Below are 14,126 nucleotides of genomic sequence, written 5' to 3'. Positions count from 1 at the left end.
TGCCTCCTGATGCAGAACACAGCCACTGAAGGATAGGACACCCTCTGCCATGGTCAGAATTCCTGATTTCACCTCACACCCTGCATCTGCTTCCCCCCAAGGTGGTGATGGGTCCCACCAGCCACCTACAATAGCTCATCACCAGAAGAGTGGGGACTTGTGACACGATTGGTATCGGAGCACGTGGGATACAGCCCAGGTACCCTTGATCCCTGCAGCACCAGTTATTCCTGCTCTTGGTGAAGCCCTTCCCAGTGTGAACAGGGTGACTGCAGCCTGGAGAGGACAGAGGAAGGCAAGGAAAAAAGAGTAAAATTGCCCCAAGAACTCAGCGTGCTGGACAGCGTGGACCAGTCCACATGGAGAGCTTTCCCCACCATGGATGTCAAGCAAGTCTTTCCACATTAGGTCCACCTACACCTAAAATAGCCACACCAATCTAACCTTGCCTAAGCCTTCAGCTGGTGTTTCACTTCCCCTGAGAACTATCTGGAAGTTTCTAAAGTAACTAAAAATGCATTTTCCCTTCTTAACCAATTTCCCAAGGGCCACCCCAGCTACAGCTGCTGTACCAAACCCTCTGCCCTCCTCCTCTTCAGGCCACCACACACCTCTACTCCCTCCCATGAAACATTTGTGAAACCTGAGAAACAGGTCCTATATAGATATCCCATCGACAAATACCTTTTAAAAAACCCATCTGCAAGCTGGTCAATTGAGCAACATCAGGTAAACAGAGACACTACGTTCCCCTACAGGCTTTTCCTTTAGGGTGACCGAACATACTTAGGATTTCTCAGCAGAGGGAGCTTCTCACAAGCAGTTTGAGCACCACCTCCCTCCAACCCTCAGAAACGCTCCCGTTTCAAGCAGCACCAGCTTTGCCCCAAACCAATGTGCAGGAAAACCAAAGGGAGGTGACTCCTAGCCCCGAGAAACCATCATCTGGGTTTGTTTTTGGTTTTTTTTTACAGATTTAAGCAGGTTTGCAGTCTTCCCAAAATTCTTTATTATTTTTTGTAACTATTCCTATTAAATGCCTGTCCTTTCAACATCCTGGTACTGCTCAGCAGCAGCTCTGTGGCAGTCAGTACCAGGGCTGTGAGAGTTTGCAAGAAAAAAATGGGCTTTTTAATGCTTTTCAATGCTATCATTTGGTGCCACTGAAGGCCTCTTGATATTATTCTTATGGAGACAGAACTCTTCAGCCTGCTTTTGTGTGCAGCTCAAACGCTCTGTATGTTCTGACCATGCAGTGTGGCCAGCAGGATGAGGGCAGGGATTGTCAGCTGGGTGCTGATGAAGCCACACCTCAAATCCTGTGTGCGTTTCTGGGCCTCTCATGACAAGGAAGACATTGAGGGGCTGAGGTGTGTTCAGAGAAGGGCAGCAGAGCAGGGAAAAGGTCTGGAGCACATGTCTGAGGTTGAGGGATGGGGGGGGGGCTCAGCCTGGAGAAAAGGAGTCTCAGAGGGGACTTTCTCAGACTCTACAACTCCCTGCAATGAGGTTGGAGCCAGGTGGGGATCGGGGTCTTCTCCCAGGGAACAAGGGAAGCAGCCTCAAGATGTGCCAGGGAGGTTTGGATTGCATATCAGGAACAATTTCTTCACATAAAGGGTAATAAAACACTGGAACAGGTTGGCCAGGGCAGTGGTGGAATTATCATCCCTAGAGGGGTCTAAAAGCTGTGAGGATGTGGCACTTGTGGTGGTGGCCTTGGCAGTGCTGGGGGAACAGGGGGATTGATGATCTTAGATGGCTTTTCCAGCCTAAACAATTCCATGATTTCATTACTCTGTGTGCCTTTTCCTTGTCTCCTCGGACAAACAGCTGCATCTTTTATCCAAAAACCTTTGCAAGGGTACCAGCAAGCCCTGCTGGGTAAGGAACAGAGTCCTGTGCAGGGCTGGCAGGGCTGTCTGGGATGAGCTCTCCCCAAGAGGATGAGGAGCTCAGGCATGGTCAGTGCCAGGCCCCTGCTCTGCTCCCAGCACAAGCATGTGTGGGGTGGGCTCCACCAGGGAGCTGAACCAGGCAAAAAATAAAAAAAAAACTGGTTTTAAAAGAAAATGTTTAATTCTTCAGTCAGATCAGTTCTCCAACCTGTTTTACTGAGTGACAGCAGAAGCACTTGTACTGCACAGCATGCCCAGAACAGCGTGAGTGGGCGGATGGGATGGCAGGAGAGGGAGGGAGGGAGGAGAGGAAGGGAAAAAGATTGCTTTTTTAAGAAGCACTAACAGCTTAAACACACTTAAAATGTTAATTTAATTGAAGAAACCAAGGATTTTAGTATCACAAAGCTACCAAGGGAACCTTAGCTCTTCCAACCAGATTTGAAGATGATGTTTTCCTAAGCCTACATAGATCGTTGGATGATGTTTTGCTCAAATAACTGGAATAACTAGAACTGAAAACCAGCAGCAGTTCTAATATCTATCTCCCCTTCCCTCATCCCCTTCTCATCCTGTGTTTTCTATGCCTGGCATCAGTATCTACATGAGCAATTTGACCATTTTGAGTGAACAGTGGTTCACTCCTCTCCTTTAAAATAGTTTCACATCACAATCTTTGAGCTCACCTACCCCCTCTTGTTGCCATGGGCCTTACAAAAACAGGAGCAAAACATGAAAAACATTATAAGCACTTCTAATGGTTCTTCATAAAAAACAATTTCAAAATAGTATTTACACTGAAGGCATAAATATCCCCTTATGAATAAATGATGCTGTTATTCAATAAGCCCAGTGCTTGATCACATTCAGATCAGGAATAATTATTTAGGTCCTTCAGAGAGGTTAAAATAACCTCTCTTAGGGCATGGGAACCTTCTTTTGCATGAATAATTTCCATCAGCAGATGAACTGATAAATAAAAGCAGATAACATCAATCAGCTCAGATGTAAGAAGATCTAGTGAGCAAACTAGGCACAAGTGCAACAAATTTAATTTGGCTACAAATAAATTTAGTCTGGAAATTAGGAGACCCTTTCCAAATATGAAAGCTGTGAAGTCTCAGTCTAGTCCTTCAATAAAAGCAGTGGGACAAAACCCACAAGAGCAGTGTGCTAAAATTTCCATCCCTGGAATTGTTCCAGGCCAGGCTGCATGGGCACCTGAGCAAACTGTTCTATTAGAAGGTGGCTCTGCCCACGGCCAAAGGCTTGGGACTAGGTGATCTTTAAGGTCCTTCTAACCCAAACCATTCTGTGAATGGTTCCACGAAATCATCAAGTGGGGTTGAAAACAAAGCCTTCCATTAGTCCAAGAAGGCTGAAAGGTGTGGCTGGCCTGCCACAGCTGAACTCTGAACCTTGATCCCTCCCTGTCTGAAGTTTCCCTCTCCCAGGTATCAATCATCTGAAGGACAAGGTCAGCAATTTGTCCTGGTGGCAAAGAGGAGGAGTCACCACCTGACACTTGTGTTACATCACCATGGCTCTCACGGAACACCTTGATTCCATGTTCCTCTCTGACCACAGTGGTGCCATGGCAAATTCTCTGCCATTCCAGGGTTCCTGACAGCCCTGGCTGTGCCAGGACCTCCTGGGGCTGCCCTCTGTCACTGTCCTCTCCAGCAGCGCATCCCTTGAGGGATTTTAACTTCAAAAAACAACACCTCATCTTTCTCACAGACTTTATTTACCTCCTGTCACTTGGTTTCATCATGGATAGGAATTTCTGCCAGGGTTTTAAAGGGCAAGCTGTGTTTTAGAGGGAGGTGCACTTTGGACTTTCTGTCAGAGACACCTGCACTGCTGGGTTCACTGGTGCCTACAACACCAGAGAGATGCAGAGGTGAGGGACGCAGAGGTGTTTTACTCCAGACCCCAACCCAAAGGCACCAGGGTGTACCCCTTGCCTGGGAGACACTGGCCAGCACAGCACCAAGGGCCTGTCCCCTGCCCTGACTCAGGGGTCCCCTCTGCCTCAGTCCTTGTCCTCTGCCCTGCATCCCATTCTGCCTCCCTCAGGACCAGTGCCCAGCCCTGCCCGGGGGTCTGACCCTGTCCAGTCCCCATTCCCAGCCCTGCCCAGGGATCTGACCCTGTCCAGTCTCCATTCCCAGCCCTGTCCGGGGGTCTGACCCTGTCCCGGTCCCCATTCCCAGCCCTGCCCGAGGGTCTGACCCTGTCCAGTCCCCATTCCCAGCCCTGCCCGGGGGTCTGACCCTGTCCCGGTCCCCATTCCCAGCCCTGCCCGGGGATCTGACCCTGTCCCGGTCCCCATTCCCAGCCCTGCCCGGGGGTCTGACCCTGTCCAGTCCCCATTCCCAGCCCTGCCTGGGGGTCTGACACGGTCCCGGTCCCCATTCCCAGCCCTGCCCGGGGGTCTGAGCCGAGTCCCCCCTGTCCCCAGGCGGTGACACCCCCGCCCCGGGGGGGGGGCCGGTGGCCGCGGCGATGAGGGGGAGCGCGGGGCCGGCCGCGCGCAGCCAATCGGCGGCCTCAGCGCCTGGTCCGATCTCCGCGGAGCTCTCCGATTGGCCGCCGCTCTCCCCTCGCCTCACGCCTCGGCCAATGGGGGCGGAGGGGCGTGGCCCGGGCGGCGAGCGCGCGAGCGGCGGGCGCGGCATGGCGGGGTCCCATAAGGGAGCGCGGCCGTGATGGAGCGCGAGCGGGCAGTGGGTGTCATGTCGGCGCTGTGGTCGGTGGGCGCGGGGCTGCTGCTCCTGCTGCTCTGGGTGCGGCACCGCGGGCTGGAGGCCGTGCTGGTGCACCACCGCTGGGTCTTCGTCTGCTTCTTCCTCCTGCCGCTCTCCATCCTCTTCGACATCTACTACCAGCTGCGCGCATGGGCCGTGTGGCGCCTCCACAGCGCCCCGCGGCAGCACGCCCAGCGCGTCCGGCACATCCAGGAGCAGGTGAGGCTTGACCGGACCGCGGGACCCCCGGGGATACCGCGGCTTTGCGAGAGGGGACGGCGTGTCCTTGTCCCGCTCTCTGTCATCCCGTCCTCCCCCGCCGTCATTCCGCACCCGGGACAAAGTCCGGCCGGAGCGGGGAAAAGCAAAGGAATAAACGCCAGGGGGGCTTGCAGCCCCTGCAGGGTTCTTGTCCCGCTGAAACTCCTGCGGAACTCCCTCCCTGCGGCTGTGCTGGCGCTGCGGGGTGCTCAGGGATGCGCTGTGAGGGACACACGTGTGTGCAGCATGGAAACATCAGTCTCTGATCGGCCCCGCCGTGTTCCCGTTCCACTCGCATCCCGCTGCTCGGCACCGCCGGCTCCGGGAGATGCTTCACGGGGAGATTAAACTTTTCCTCTACCCAGAAATGCAGATGTCTGTAGTGATTCTGTGCTCTCTGGTGTTTGTGGTAATTCTGTCACGTCCGCTGCTGTTTCCTGCCTTGTCTCTCACATCGCAGATACAGATGGATATTAATGTGCACGGCGTTATTCTCAGAGGGGTTGGGTTTGTTGATTGGGGGTTTTTACCAGCTGTAGTAGCAGCTCAGCTTTGAAGAAAACGCAATTGTTGGTTCTCCGGTGTTGTTAACCACTGTGGCTTTGCAGAATTTGTGGCTCATATGTATGGCTCACACGTTTTCCTTCTCAACTTTTTGTAGAATCCTAGGAGGCTTTGGGTTGGAAGGGACCTTAAAAATCATCTCATTCCAATCCCATCCTGCCATGGGCAAGGACATCTTCCACTAGACCAGGTTTTCTCTCTTTACCTGGTCATTTGTAGGCTCAGGCCACTTTTTGTGTGTTTTGGATTAGAACTAAAATTATAAGAGTGATAACACCTTCTTTAGAGGAGGGAATTTTTAACTCTCTGTTAGTGTCTTGTTAGCTTTCCAAATCCTTCCCCCAAAGGAAGCTACAGGACAGTAGAAATGTGTCCTCTACATAACCAAACCACTCTGCTTGTACCTTATTTAGAAGTTCAGAGGTCTGCAAAGAGACTTCCAAATCATCTCTGCTCTGACAGCTGTTGGCTCTTGCAGGTCCGGGAATGGAAGAAGGAAGGCAGCAAGAGATACATGTGCACGGGCCGGCCCGGCTGGCTGACTGTGTCCCTCCGTGTTGGGAAGTACAAGAAGATTCACAAGAACATCATGATCAATTTAATGGATGTTCTGGAAGTAGACAGTGAAAGACAGGTAACAGATTCCACCACAAAGCATTCATTATAGTGGATTTTACCATTTTCTTTACAATACTCAGGGCTGAAGGGCTTAGATTCCACAAAGAACAAAATTTTGTAGCAGACCTATCAAATTTCAAGGGTTTGCAATGTGTGCTTGGATCGTTCTATCTGAAAAACCCAGCATATGGAATTGCTTGGCTTTTATGTGCTGAAGTCTAAAAGACCAGATTGATTTATGGGTTTGGGCACTGAGCAACAAGATGTTGAGGCAGAGGAGGAATCACTAAACAGTTCCCACTATTTTTAGTAGCTCTCTTAGGAAAGTGAGTCTCTGAGTTCTGATAACAGATGGAAGTGTATCCGGTTAGCCATATTTTGTCATCATTAATGCTGAACTCTTAATTTATGTTTGTTGAGAACTTGGGGGTGGGTTTCTTTTTTCTTTGCTTTTCAGGTTGTTCGTGTGGAGCCTTTGGTGTCCATGGGCCAGCTGACTGCATACCTGAATCCCATGGGCTGGACTATTCCTGTGGTGCCAGAGCTTGATGATCTCACAGTAGGTAAGGGTCACTGATGGCAAGAGATGCACTGATTTTGCTGCCCTTTCATTAGGGTTTTTTTATGCTGTAAAACATTGCATTGTTTTAAAGGTTCTAGAAATAACTCTGTTGAACCTTATGTTCTTTGTGGCGTTTATGTTACAAGTATTTTTTGTTTGTTTTTTTTTAAATAGTCTTAAAAGAGCTTACAAAGGGGGTTTGCTCTCATAAATCACCCACAGTTTGGAGTGTGTTTCATTTGATTTGTTGTGTGCTCTCTTGATAAGGTGGCCTGATCATGGGAACTGGCATTGAGTCTTCATCCCATATCTATGGACTTTTTCAGCACACCTGTGTGGCCTATGAACTTGTTCTTGCTGATGGAAGCCTTGTGAGATGTTCACCAGTAAGACAAAATGTTACTTTGCTATCATTTACAATGTCATTGACAGTTATTGGTGTGGATATATGATTTAGTATGACATACTTTTTGCAGACTGAAAACTCAGACCTATTTTATGCAGTGCCTTGGTCTTGTGGTACTCTGGGTTTCCTGGTTGCAGCAGAAATAAAAATGATTCCTGCCAAGAAATATGTCAAAATACATTATGAGCCAGTAAGAGGACTGCAGAAGATTTGTGAGAAGTTCACTGAAGAGTCTAAGAAGAAGGAGAATAGTTTTGTGGAAGGACTTATGTATTCCTTGGATGAAGCGGTCATCATGACAGGAGTCTTGACTGATGAACCTGAGCAAAGCAAGGTAACTGAAGGGAAGTTATTCACAATGAAAAAAATACTCCCAAAGTCTAACTGAAGTGGTACTAGAATAAAACCATTATAAAATTGGAACACTCTCTTAACATAGGATTAAAATTTGGATCAATCCATCAGAATATTTTAAAAGTATAGCCCTTTCCTACTATAACAGAGTCTGTTCTCTAAATCTCTTTCATTGAAATGACCCACTGATTTCATTGTTCTAACAAATAATTCAGTCTACAGCCTCTTCACTGCAGTACCTGAGGAGGAAGAGAAGGATCTTTTCTCATAGGCTGAACCATGCTGCTTTGAACTGCAGCTATTCAGAGTAACTCTCTTCCCAGCAAGCTTTTAATTCTGTTAATATTAACAAAAACACATCAGGGACATGCACAGGAGGGTCATGCTAAGTGTTCATGCAACCCTCCACCTGGATGTTTCCTCTCTGCCATGTGAGATTTCAGATTAATGGCGGGTTTAGAGATTGGCATTTTAGGAATTCAGTTCTGTCACATTTGTGGGTTCTTAAACTGCTTGTCAGTGGCAAGCCTTACTTAAACCTTACTGGCAAGAAAGGTAAGAAGGAACCTTGCAGGTGGTGGTGTGAAGGCTGCCTAGATGTCTTGTGACTGTCTTTTCCAGAGGGTATAACACAGATTCCTCCCAGGAAAGGAATTTTGGGATATACTCTGTTGTCTAGCAAGGTATAACTGTTATCTAATGGATGCATGTTTTCTTGTAGATAAACAGAATTGGCAACTACTACAAGCCGTGGTTCTTTAAGCATGTGGAGAAGTATTTGAAAGCTGACAGGACTGGAGTAGAATACATTCCTTCCAGACATTATTACCACAGACATACTCGCAGTATCTTCTGGGAGCTCCAAGTAAGACCAATTCCAAAATTCAGATATATCTGCAGGAAGGTACTCTGTCCTTTCACAGTGTAGGTACAATGTACCTTCTTCCCTTTGGCAGCAACTTCTGTCTTTCATGGCAGAAAAAAACCAGCAAAGTTTATGTCAAATTTACAAGTCCTGCATTTGGCTACAGCAAATCCAAAGACAGTTCTTTACATATAAGGCGTTGTATCAGAAATTCCTAATTTTTGGTTTAGTGCTTTTCTGAATTTAGACCTAAAGTGTGTATTTCAGCATTAAATTTTCATACCTACTGAGTGATTTTCAAATTCAGATGGTGGATAAAACATAAATATGAAATTCTGGTTGAAAAATTGCCCCACCTAAAATAATTATGTAGTCAGGTCATTACTTAAAATTTCATAATTGTGTTTATTGTTGGGTGTATTTAAACAAAATTTTATTTGACATTATGAAATGTTCCTGTTACTACATTCTGAATCTCTGGGGTGAGGTACCATATCCTTTCAGCTCCTGCAGAAGGTAAACAGGAGTTGGCTGTGCAGGCGGTAATTGAAATTTTACAGCTTTAAAATGCTACTGAGAAATTTGATTACTTGTGTAAAATTTCTGTAAGGTTAGCTCCTTGTGCACTCCTCCCTTGACTGTTGCAAGATAATAGCTTGTTGCTCTCTGAACTTTATGCTTTGAAATTATGAGGTTGGGTACGTTGTGATTCATACATGTGAAAATCAGTGGTAACCAGAGGAGGCTTGGGGCAAGGCTCAGTAGCCAAGTGCAGTCCAGGCCCCATTAATTTGTATTTGAGTACTTCAGCAAAGTATCAGCAATTAAATTTATTGAAAATCTGCCTTAATATTACCCTGAGGACTCTGAAGTGTTCTTTTGGTCTGCTTACACATTCTTCAGTCAAACTCTTTTTCTTTTCTCTTTGAAGGATATCATTCCTTTTGGCAATAACCCCGTGTTCCGTTACCTGTTTGGCTGGATGGTCCCCCCAAAAATCTCCCTGTTAAAGCTCACCCAAGGAGAAGCCATTCGGAAGCTGTATGAGCAGCACCACGTTGTGCAGGACATGCTGGTGCCAATGAAGAGCCTTGAAAAATCAATCCAGACCTTCCACGTTGACCTTAATGTAAGAGTTCTCCTTAGAACGCAGCAGATCTTGGGTTGTTTGTGATAAGAACTGTGATTTTTGATCTTCAGACATAATATCCTGCTTGTGCAAAAGGTCATTATTGTGTCCTAGAGAGTGCTGTGCTTTGTGAGTCCATGATGCAAGGCTGCAGCAGAAATAAACACAGCTTTCTGAAAAAAGAGAATTAAATAAAAGATTCAAGCTTTGGTAGAAGCCAACACTTCTGAAAGATTTTATCACTTACTAAAATTTAAACTGATCTTCACCTAAATGATTGATGGTCTCTCTAAACACCAACTGTGGAGCTTCAATTCCCTTTCTTGCTTTCATTTCTGAATTTGTTAGTTAGTGTAGAATTTCAATTTTGGACTGACCTGGAAAAGAAAACACTTCCTTCTCTTTTTGCTCAGAATGTTTATTCAGTTGTTGCTATGCAATTGGGGGTGGTTTGTTTGTGGGTGTTTGGTTTGTTGCTTTTTTTTTTTTCCTTTTTAATTTCAAATATTTAAGGGCAGCAGATGTAATTCCAGGGGGACATTTTCAATCTATTTGTGTTATGGTCATTAGAAAGTCCAGCTAAAAACACTACCAGCACAGCTGGGAAGGAAGAGCTGAAAGCAAGGTTCTCAGTCTGAGATTGGGAGGAAGTTCCTTTAACTCTTCATTTTGCTACATTTATTAAAGAGTTTAAAGGATGATTGTCTTAAAAAATAAGTGATAAAGTGTTTTCCTGCCCCTGCAGGTGTACCCTATTTGGTTATGTCCTTTCATATTGCCCAACAATCCTGGTATGGTCCATCCCAAAGGAAATGAAGCCGAACTCTACGTGGATATAGGAGCTTATGGAGAGCCCAAAAGCAAACAATTTGAAGCCAGGGCTTCAATGAGACAAATGGAAAAGTTTGTAAGAAGTGTGCATGGGTAAGGACCCCATCCTCAGAATATTGATAATGTCATATAATTCACACCTGTGTGGTTTAATCACAGTTATTTATCCCACAGAAATTTAATATTTAATATTGCATTAATATAACAAGTACAATAATTGAAAATAATTTAAATTTAATTTTAATTTAGATTTATAATTTTGGTGAGTTTTAAATACGATTTCACTTTATTATTTGATTGCAAAACCAGCCAAACAAAAGGACACACTGGCTGCAGTTCTTGTGGTGTACTGGGAGCTGGGTGACTTCAGATCACCTTTCAGCTCCAGGCTACTGCAGGAGTAGAGTCTGCTGCTACAAAATACATCCTTGGAATACATCATTCAGGAATCCCAAAAGTTTGGACAGCTTCCCTGCCTGCCCTTGGGACTGCTGTCCTTGCAGCATCATGGAGCGGCTCTGCCCTGTCCTCGCACCAGGATATCCTTGCCCGGGGGGCCAGCCTTGGCTCTCCCTGCAGTCAGTCCCTGTGTGCTGCTGGCATTCTTTCCTCCCTCAAAACTTGTGCTCCAGAGCTTCCTTTTCCCTGCCTGGGTTCTCATTACACAGGACCACAGTGGGCGTGAGGCATGTGCCCACCATCTGTCACGGACTCGAGCCAGCCTAATTTGCTGGAGCGGTGTCAGTGGAGAAGCAGCCACAGGCTGGTTTCTCAGGAACAAAAAGCAACTACACGGTATTTTTACACCATCAGTATCATTTATCCCCATTTCTATTTTGACCTACTTCTCAGGCTAACAGTGATCATGTCCCATGTGGCTGAGCAATAATGGCAAGGCTGCTTCGAGATGATTTGGGGACTGCAAATGACTTTGAGCTGCAAGAAGTGATTTGCCAGAGAACAAAGCAACCCAAAGTTAATTTTAAGCTTTTTTTTTTTCATTAACTTGAAATTAAGCTTTTATTTTAAAGCTCTTTACTGACGAAGTTTGCTCTGTTTTCTACCTGTCACTGGGAAATAAACAGTGGATAAATGCTTAATCTTCCAGTTTCATAATCACACAAAACAATAGAGCTTCTGTGTTAGGTTGTGTTTTGCTGCTGTACTCTGAGGGTAGCTGCAGCTTAGAGAGCACAGTATGGAAGTGAGGAAGAGTCCACAGCTGAAGAAGGATTTAATTTGTAAATGGGCCTTTGTTACACCATGCTTTGTTCACACTATGAATTTATCTTCTTGGCCTGGTCTCATTTGGTGGTGTCTTGCCATCCTACTTCTATTCTCAATGTCCAGAGAAATGAAAAAGTCAAAGGATGTATTGTTACATCTGTCTTGAGTGGATATTGTAATGCAGACAAATATGAGATTCTGTGACTGTGCCTACATGGATCCTAAGAAAATAGGCAGAAAAAATATTAAATCCATAAAACATAACTGTAAAACGTAATCTATCTGAGCTATTGTACTTGCTTGTTTTTAAAAAGCATCGTTGATGTTTTTGTTTTGTTAAGTATTTGCTATTCATAGCTTGCACTGAATTTTCTTTTAATATTCTATATCAAGACTTGTGGCTCAATTAATACTGAATCTCTGACTCTTCTTTTTCCTTCTCTCCAGTTTCCAGATGCTGTATGCAGATTGTTACATGACCCGTGAGGAGTTCTGGGATATGTTTGATGGCTCGTTGTACCACAAGCTGAGGGAGGAGATGAATTGCAAGGATGCCTTTCCAGAAGTGTATGACAAAATCTGCAAAGCTGCAAGGCACTGAGCCTGGCTGAGCTCACCAAGCAATCAGGGAAAGAGGAATTTACCTATAGCTAGTCAGTATATCCTTTAAAAAAAAAAAGCTTTATTGCTCTCCAAATAAGCTCATTCTTATTGATGTTTAAAGGTATGAATTCCTGCTTTACACATTTATGTTTAGTATTTCTTCGTATGTTTTAAAACCAGTTTTCCAAACTCAGAGTGATTGTTTTTAAGAAATCTGAAGTGCTAGCCTTTGTATCTAATGTAGTGACATAGGTGAGTTCACCTATTTCCAAGCAGAAGAAAAATAATGGGAATGGATGAAGACACTGGAGTTACACCAGCTGTGTAGCACAGCTCTATTTAACATGACTTCTGAAAACAGGAGGGAGGGCTCAGAAATAGGTGCCAAAGCTGAACACATTGTCTAATTAATCATGTTGTTAAAAACATTTGCCTCCAGTCAGTATCCTGTAGAGCAGCTCTGCAGTGGCTCATCCACACTCCATCATCCTCCAGCTGTGTGATGGTGGTGCTGGGCTGCTCACGTTGTCCTGCAGGGCAGCTGAGCTCCCCAGGCCTGGCTTCTGCTGGAAAACTGAGCATTGAGGTGTGAAGAAGATGCTTTTTACTTGTGCCTATCAGATTTGTACTGATTTTGATTATGAAGTGCGAATGGATGTAGGTTTTTAGGTGTTTTGTAGTTGGCCGACAGTGCATTGGTTTTTTTGCCCCAAAGTATCAATGTTCTGGCTTTGTAGACCACTGAAAGAAAACAAACAAACAAACAAACATTGCTGCTATTTTATATAGCCAAATTTTAATTTCTTTGTGGGTCAGTTTATTTTGGTTTCTTTTGGGTTTGTGTTTTTTGGTTGTGGCTTAATTTTAGTGCCTTATAAGTACTCAGTTGGAGGAAGATATGGCTTATCTCAGACTGTTCTGTCCTGGCCTGTAGGAGAAGGAAGCCAAGGCTGCCCTCACAGGAGGTTTGTTAGAGCAAGTGGCTGTGGATAAGAACTCTGGATGTGAATCTTGATACACACAGGCTTCAGTTCTGACTTGAGTGACATTTTTGCTTTTCATTTTAGCTGGTTTAGGTTGATAGGCTTTGTAAAAGGACTGTTTCAGTCACCTGGAGAGGAAACAACAGCAAGCACTGTTAGTTCCCTCTTCTGCTGCTCGCAGGTGAAAATGGCACAGTCGTGGACTTGATACAGTTGGGTGTAGAAGTGTGGAAATGTTTTGGCCCTGTTGCCAGAATCAGGGTTCCAAACCAAGCCTGTGTCTTGTCCAAGCAGTACTGAAAATTGTTACTTGAAACCTTACTGAGCCTGAGGGAAAAGAAAGTAATTTTCTTGAGGCTTGTGTAGGGGGTAACAGGGAGAACTTCTCAAACAGTTACCAGTGGGAGGTGTAATTTTATTATGTGTGCTAAACCAATGATTTTATTTATTGATAGATGGATGTTTAAGGTCCAGATGAAACCAATGATAAAGCAGTAGCAGGAATAAGCTTGGGCTGTAACTCAGTGATGCACACTGTGTGCAAGTAAGGTACCCCCTCAAATCCTGCACAGGGGCAGCGTTCCACGGGGAGACACAGCCAGTGCAGAGTGTCCTCAGTGCTGCCCGAGCCGTGGAGCTGTGTCAGTGATCCAGGAGTGGCTGCCACACCTCCTGGCTGCACCAGGGGTACACAGGAAGGCAAGTGTTGATTCTCAGGGTGTGACCTGCCTTCCTGCCCCTATTGGGAATGGTCCCTGGGGTGAAGCTACGATTTAGCCCAGTGCTTTTATGATAGTCTGCACAGAGCAAGAATGGTTTGGTTAGCTTTGAAAGGGCAATGTTAAAACAGCTAGAGGATATGCAAATACTTCTACTTAGGCTGTGTTTCACTTATGTACTGATGATCTTTAGGTATGCACTGTGTTTGTTTTTTCACTCCTTAATTTATTGGCAAACTTTGTATGCCATGATTGGGTACTGCACTGTATCAGTCACACACATCATTGCTGTTGCTCTTGGTTTTTGGTTGTATGGGCTGTTGAAAATAAAGCTCTGGCCGGCGTACTGTTCCAAG

The 14,126-nt window shown here is 45.5% G+C and overlaps 1 protein-coding gene across 1 annotated transcript; it reads left to right on the top strand.

Moving 5' to 3' along the window:
- The first annotated feature begins 4,533 nt into the window (after window positions 1–4,533).
- On the top strand, window positions 4,534–14,126 carry DHCR24 (24-dehydrocholesterol reductase). The gene is made up of 9 exons (XM_058843030.1): window positions 4,534–4,867; window positions 5,952–6,107; window positions 6,549–6,654; window positions 6,921–7,039; window positions 7,130–7,393; window positions 8,135–8,278; window positions 9,210–9,407; window positions 10,153–10,331; window positions 11,913–14,126. The coding sequence occupies exons 1-9, from the start codon at window positions 4,610–4,612 to the stop codon at window positions 12,064–12,066; spliced, it is 1,578 nt and encodes a 525-aa protein (XP_058699013.1). The 5' UTR covers window positions 4,534–4,609; the 3' UTR covers window positions 12,067–14,126.

This window comes from Poecile atricapillus, chromosome 7, assembly GCF_030490865.1.
Source record: "Poecile atricapillus isolate bPoeAtr1 chromosome 7, bPoeAtr1.hap1, whole genome shotgun sequence".
Taxonomy (NCBI): Eukaryota; Metazoa; Chordata; class Aves; order Passeriformes; family Paridae; genus Poecile; species Poecile atricapillus.
The sequence above is the reverse complement of the archived record's forward strand: the minus strand, read 5'-3'. Positions and strand labels throughout refer to the sequence as shown.

What these genes read in the sequence shown, in the direction of transcription:
- DHCR24 (XM_058843030.1), top strand. Translation starts at nt 4,610, where the DNA reads ATGGAGCGCGAGCGGGCAGTGGGTGTCATGTCGGCGCTGTGGTCGGTG. An exon ending in AAGTAGACAGTGAAAGACAG is followed by an intron (nt 6,108 to 6,548) that starts GTAACAGATTCC and finishes TTTGCTTTTCAG; the next exon opens with GTTGTTCGTGTGGAGCCTTT. An exon ending in GCTTGATGATCTCACAGTAG is followed by an intron (nt 6,655 to 6,920) that starts GTAAGGGTCACT and finishes TCTCTTGATAAG; the next exon opens with GTGGCCTGATCATGGGAACT.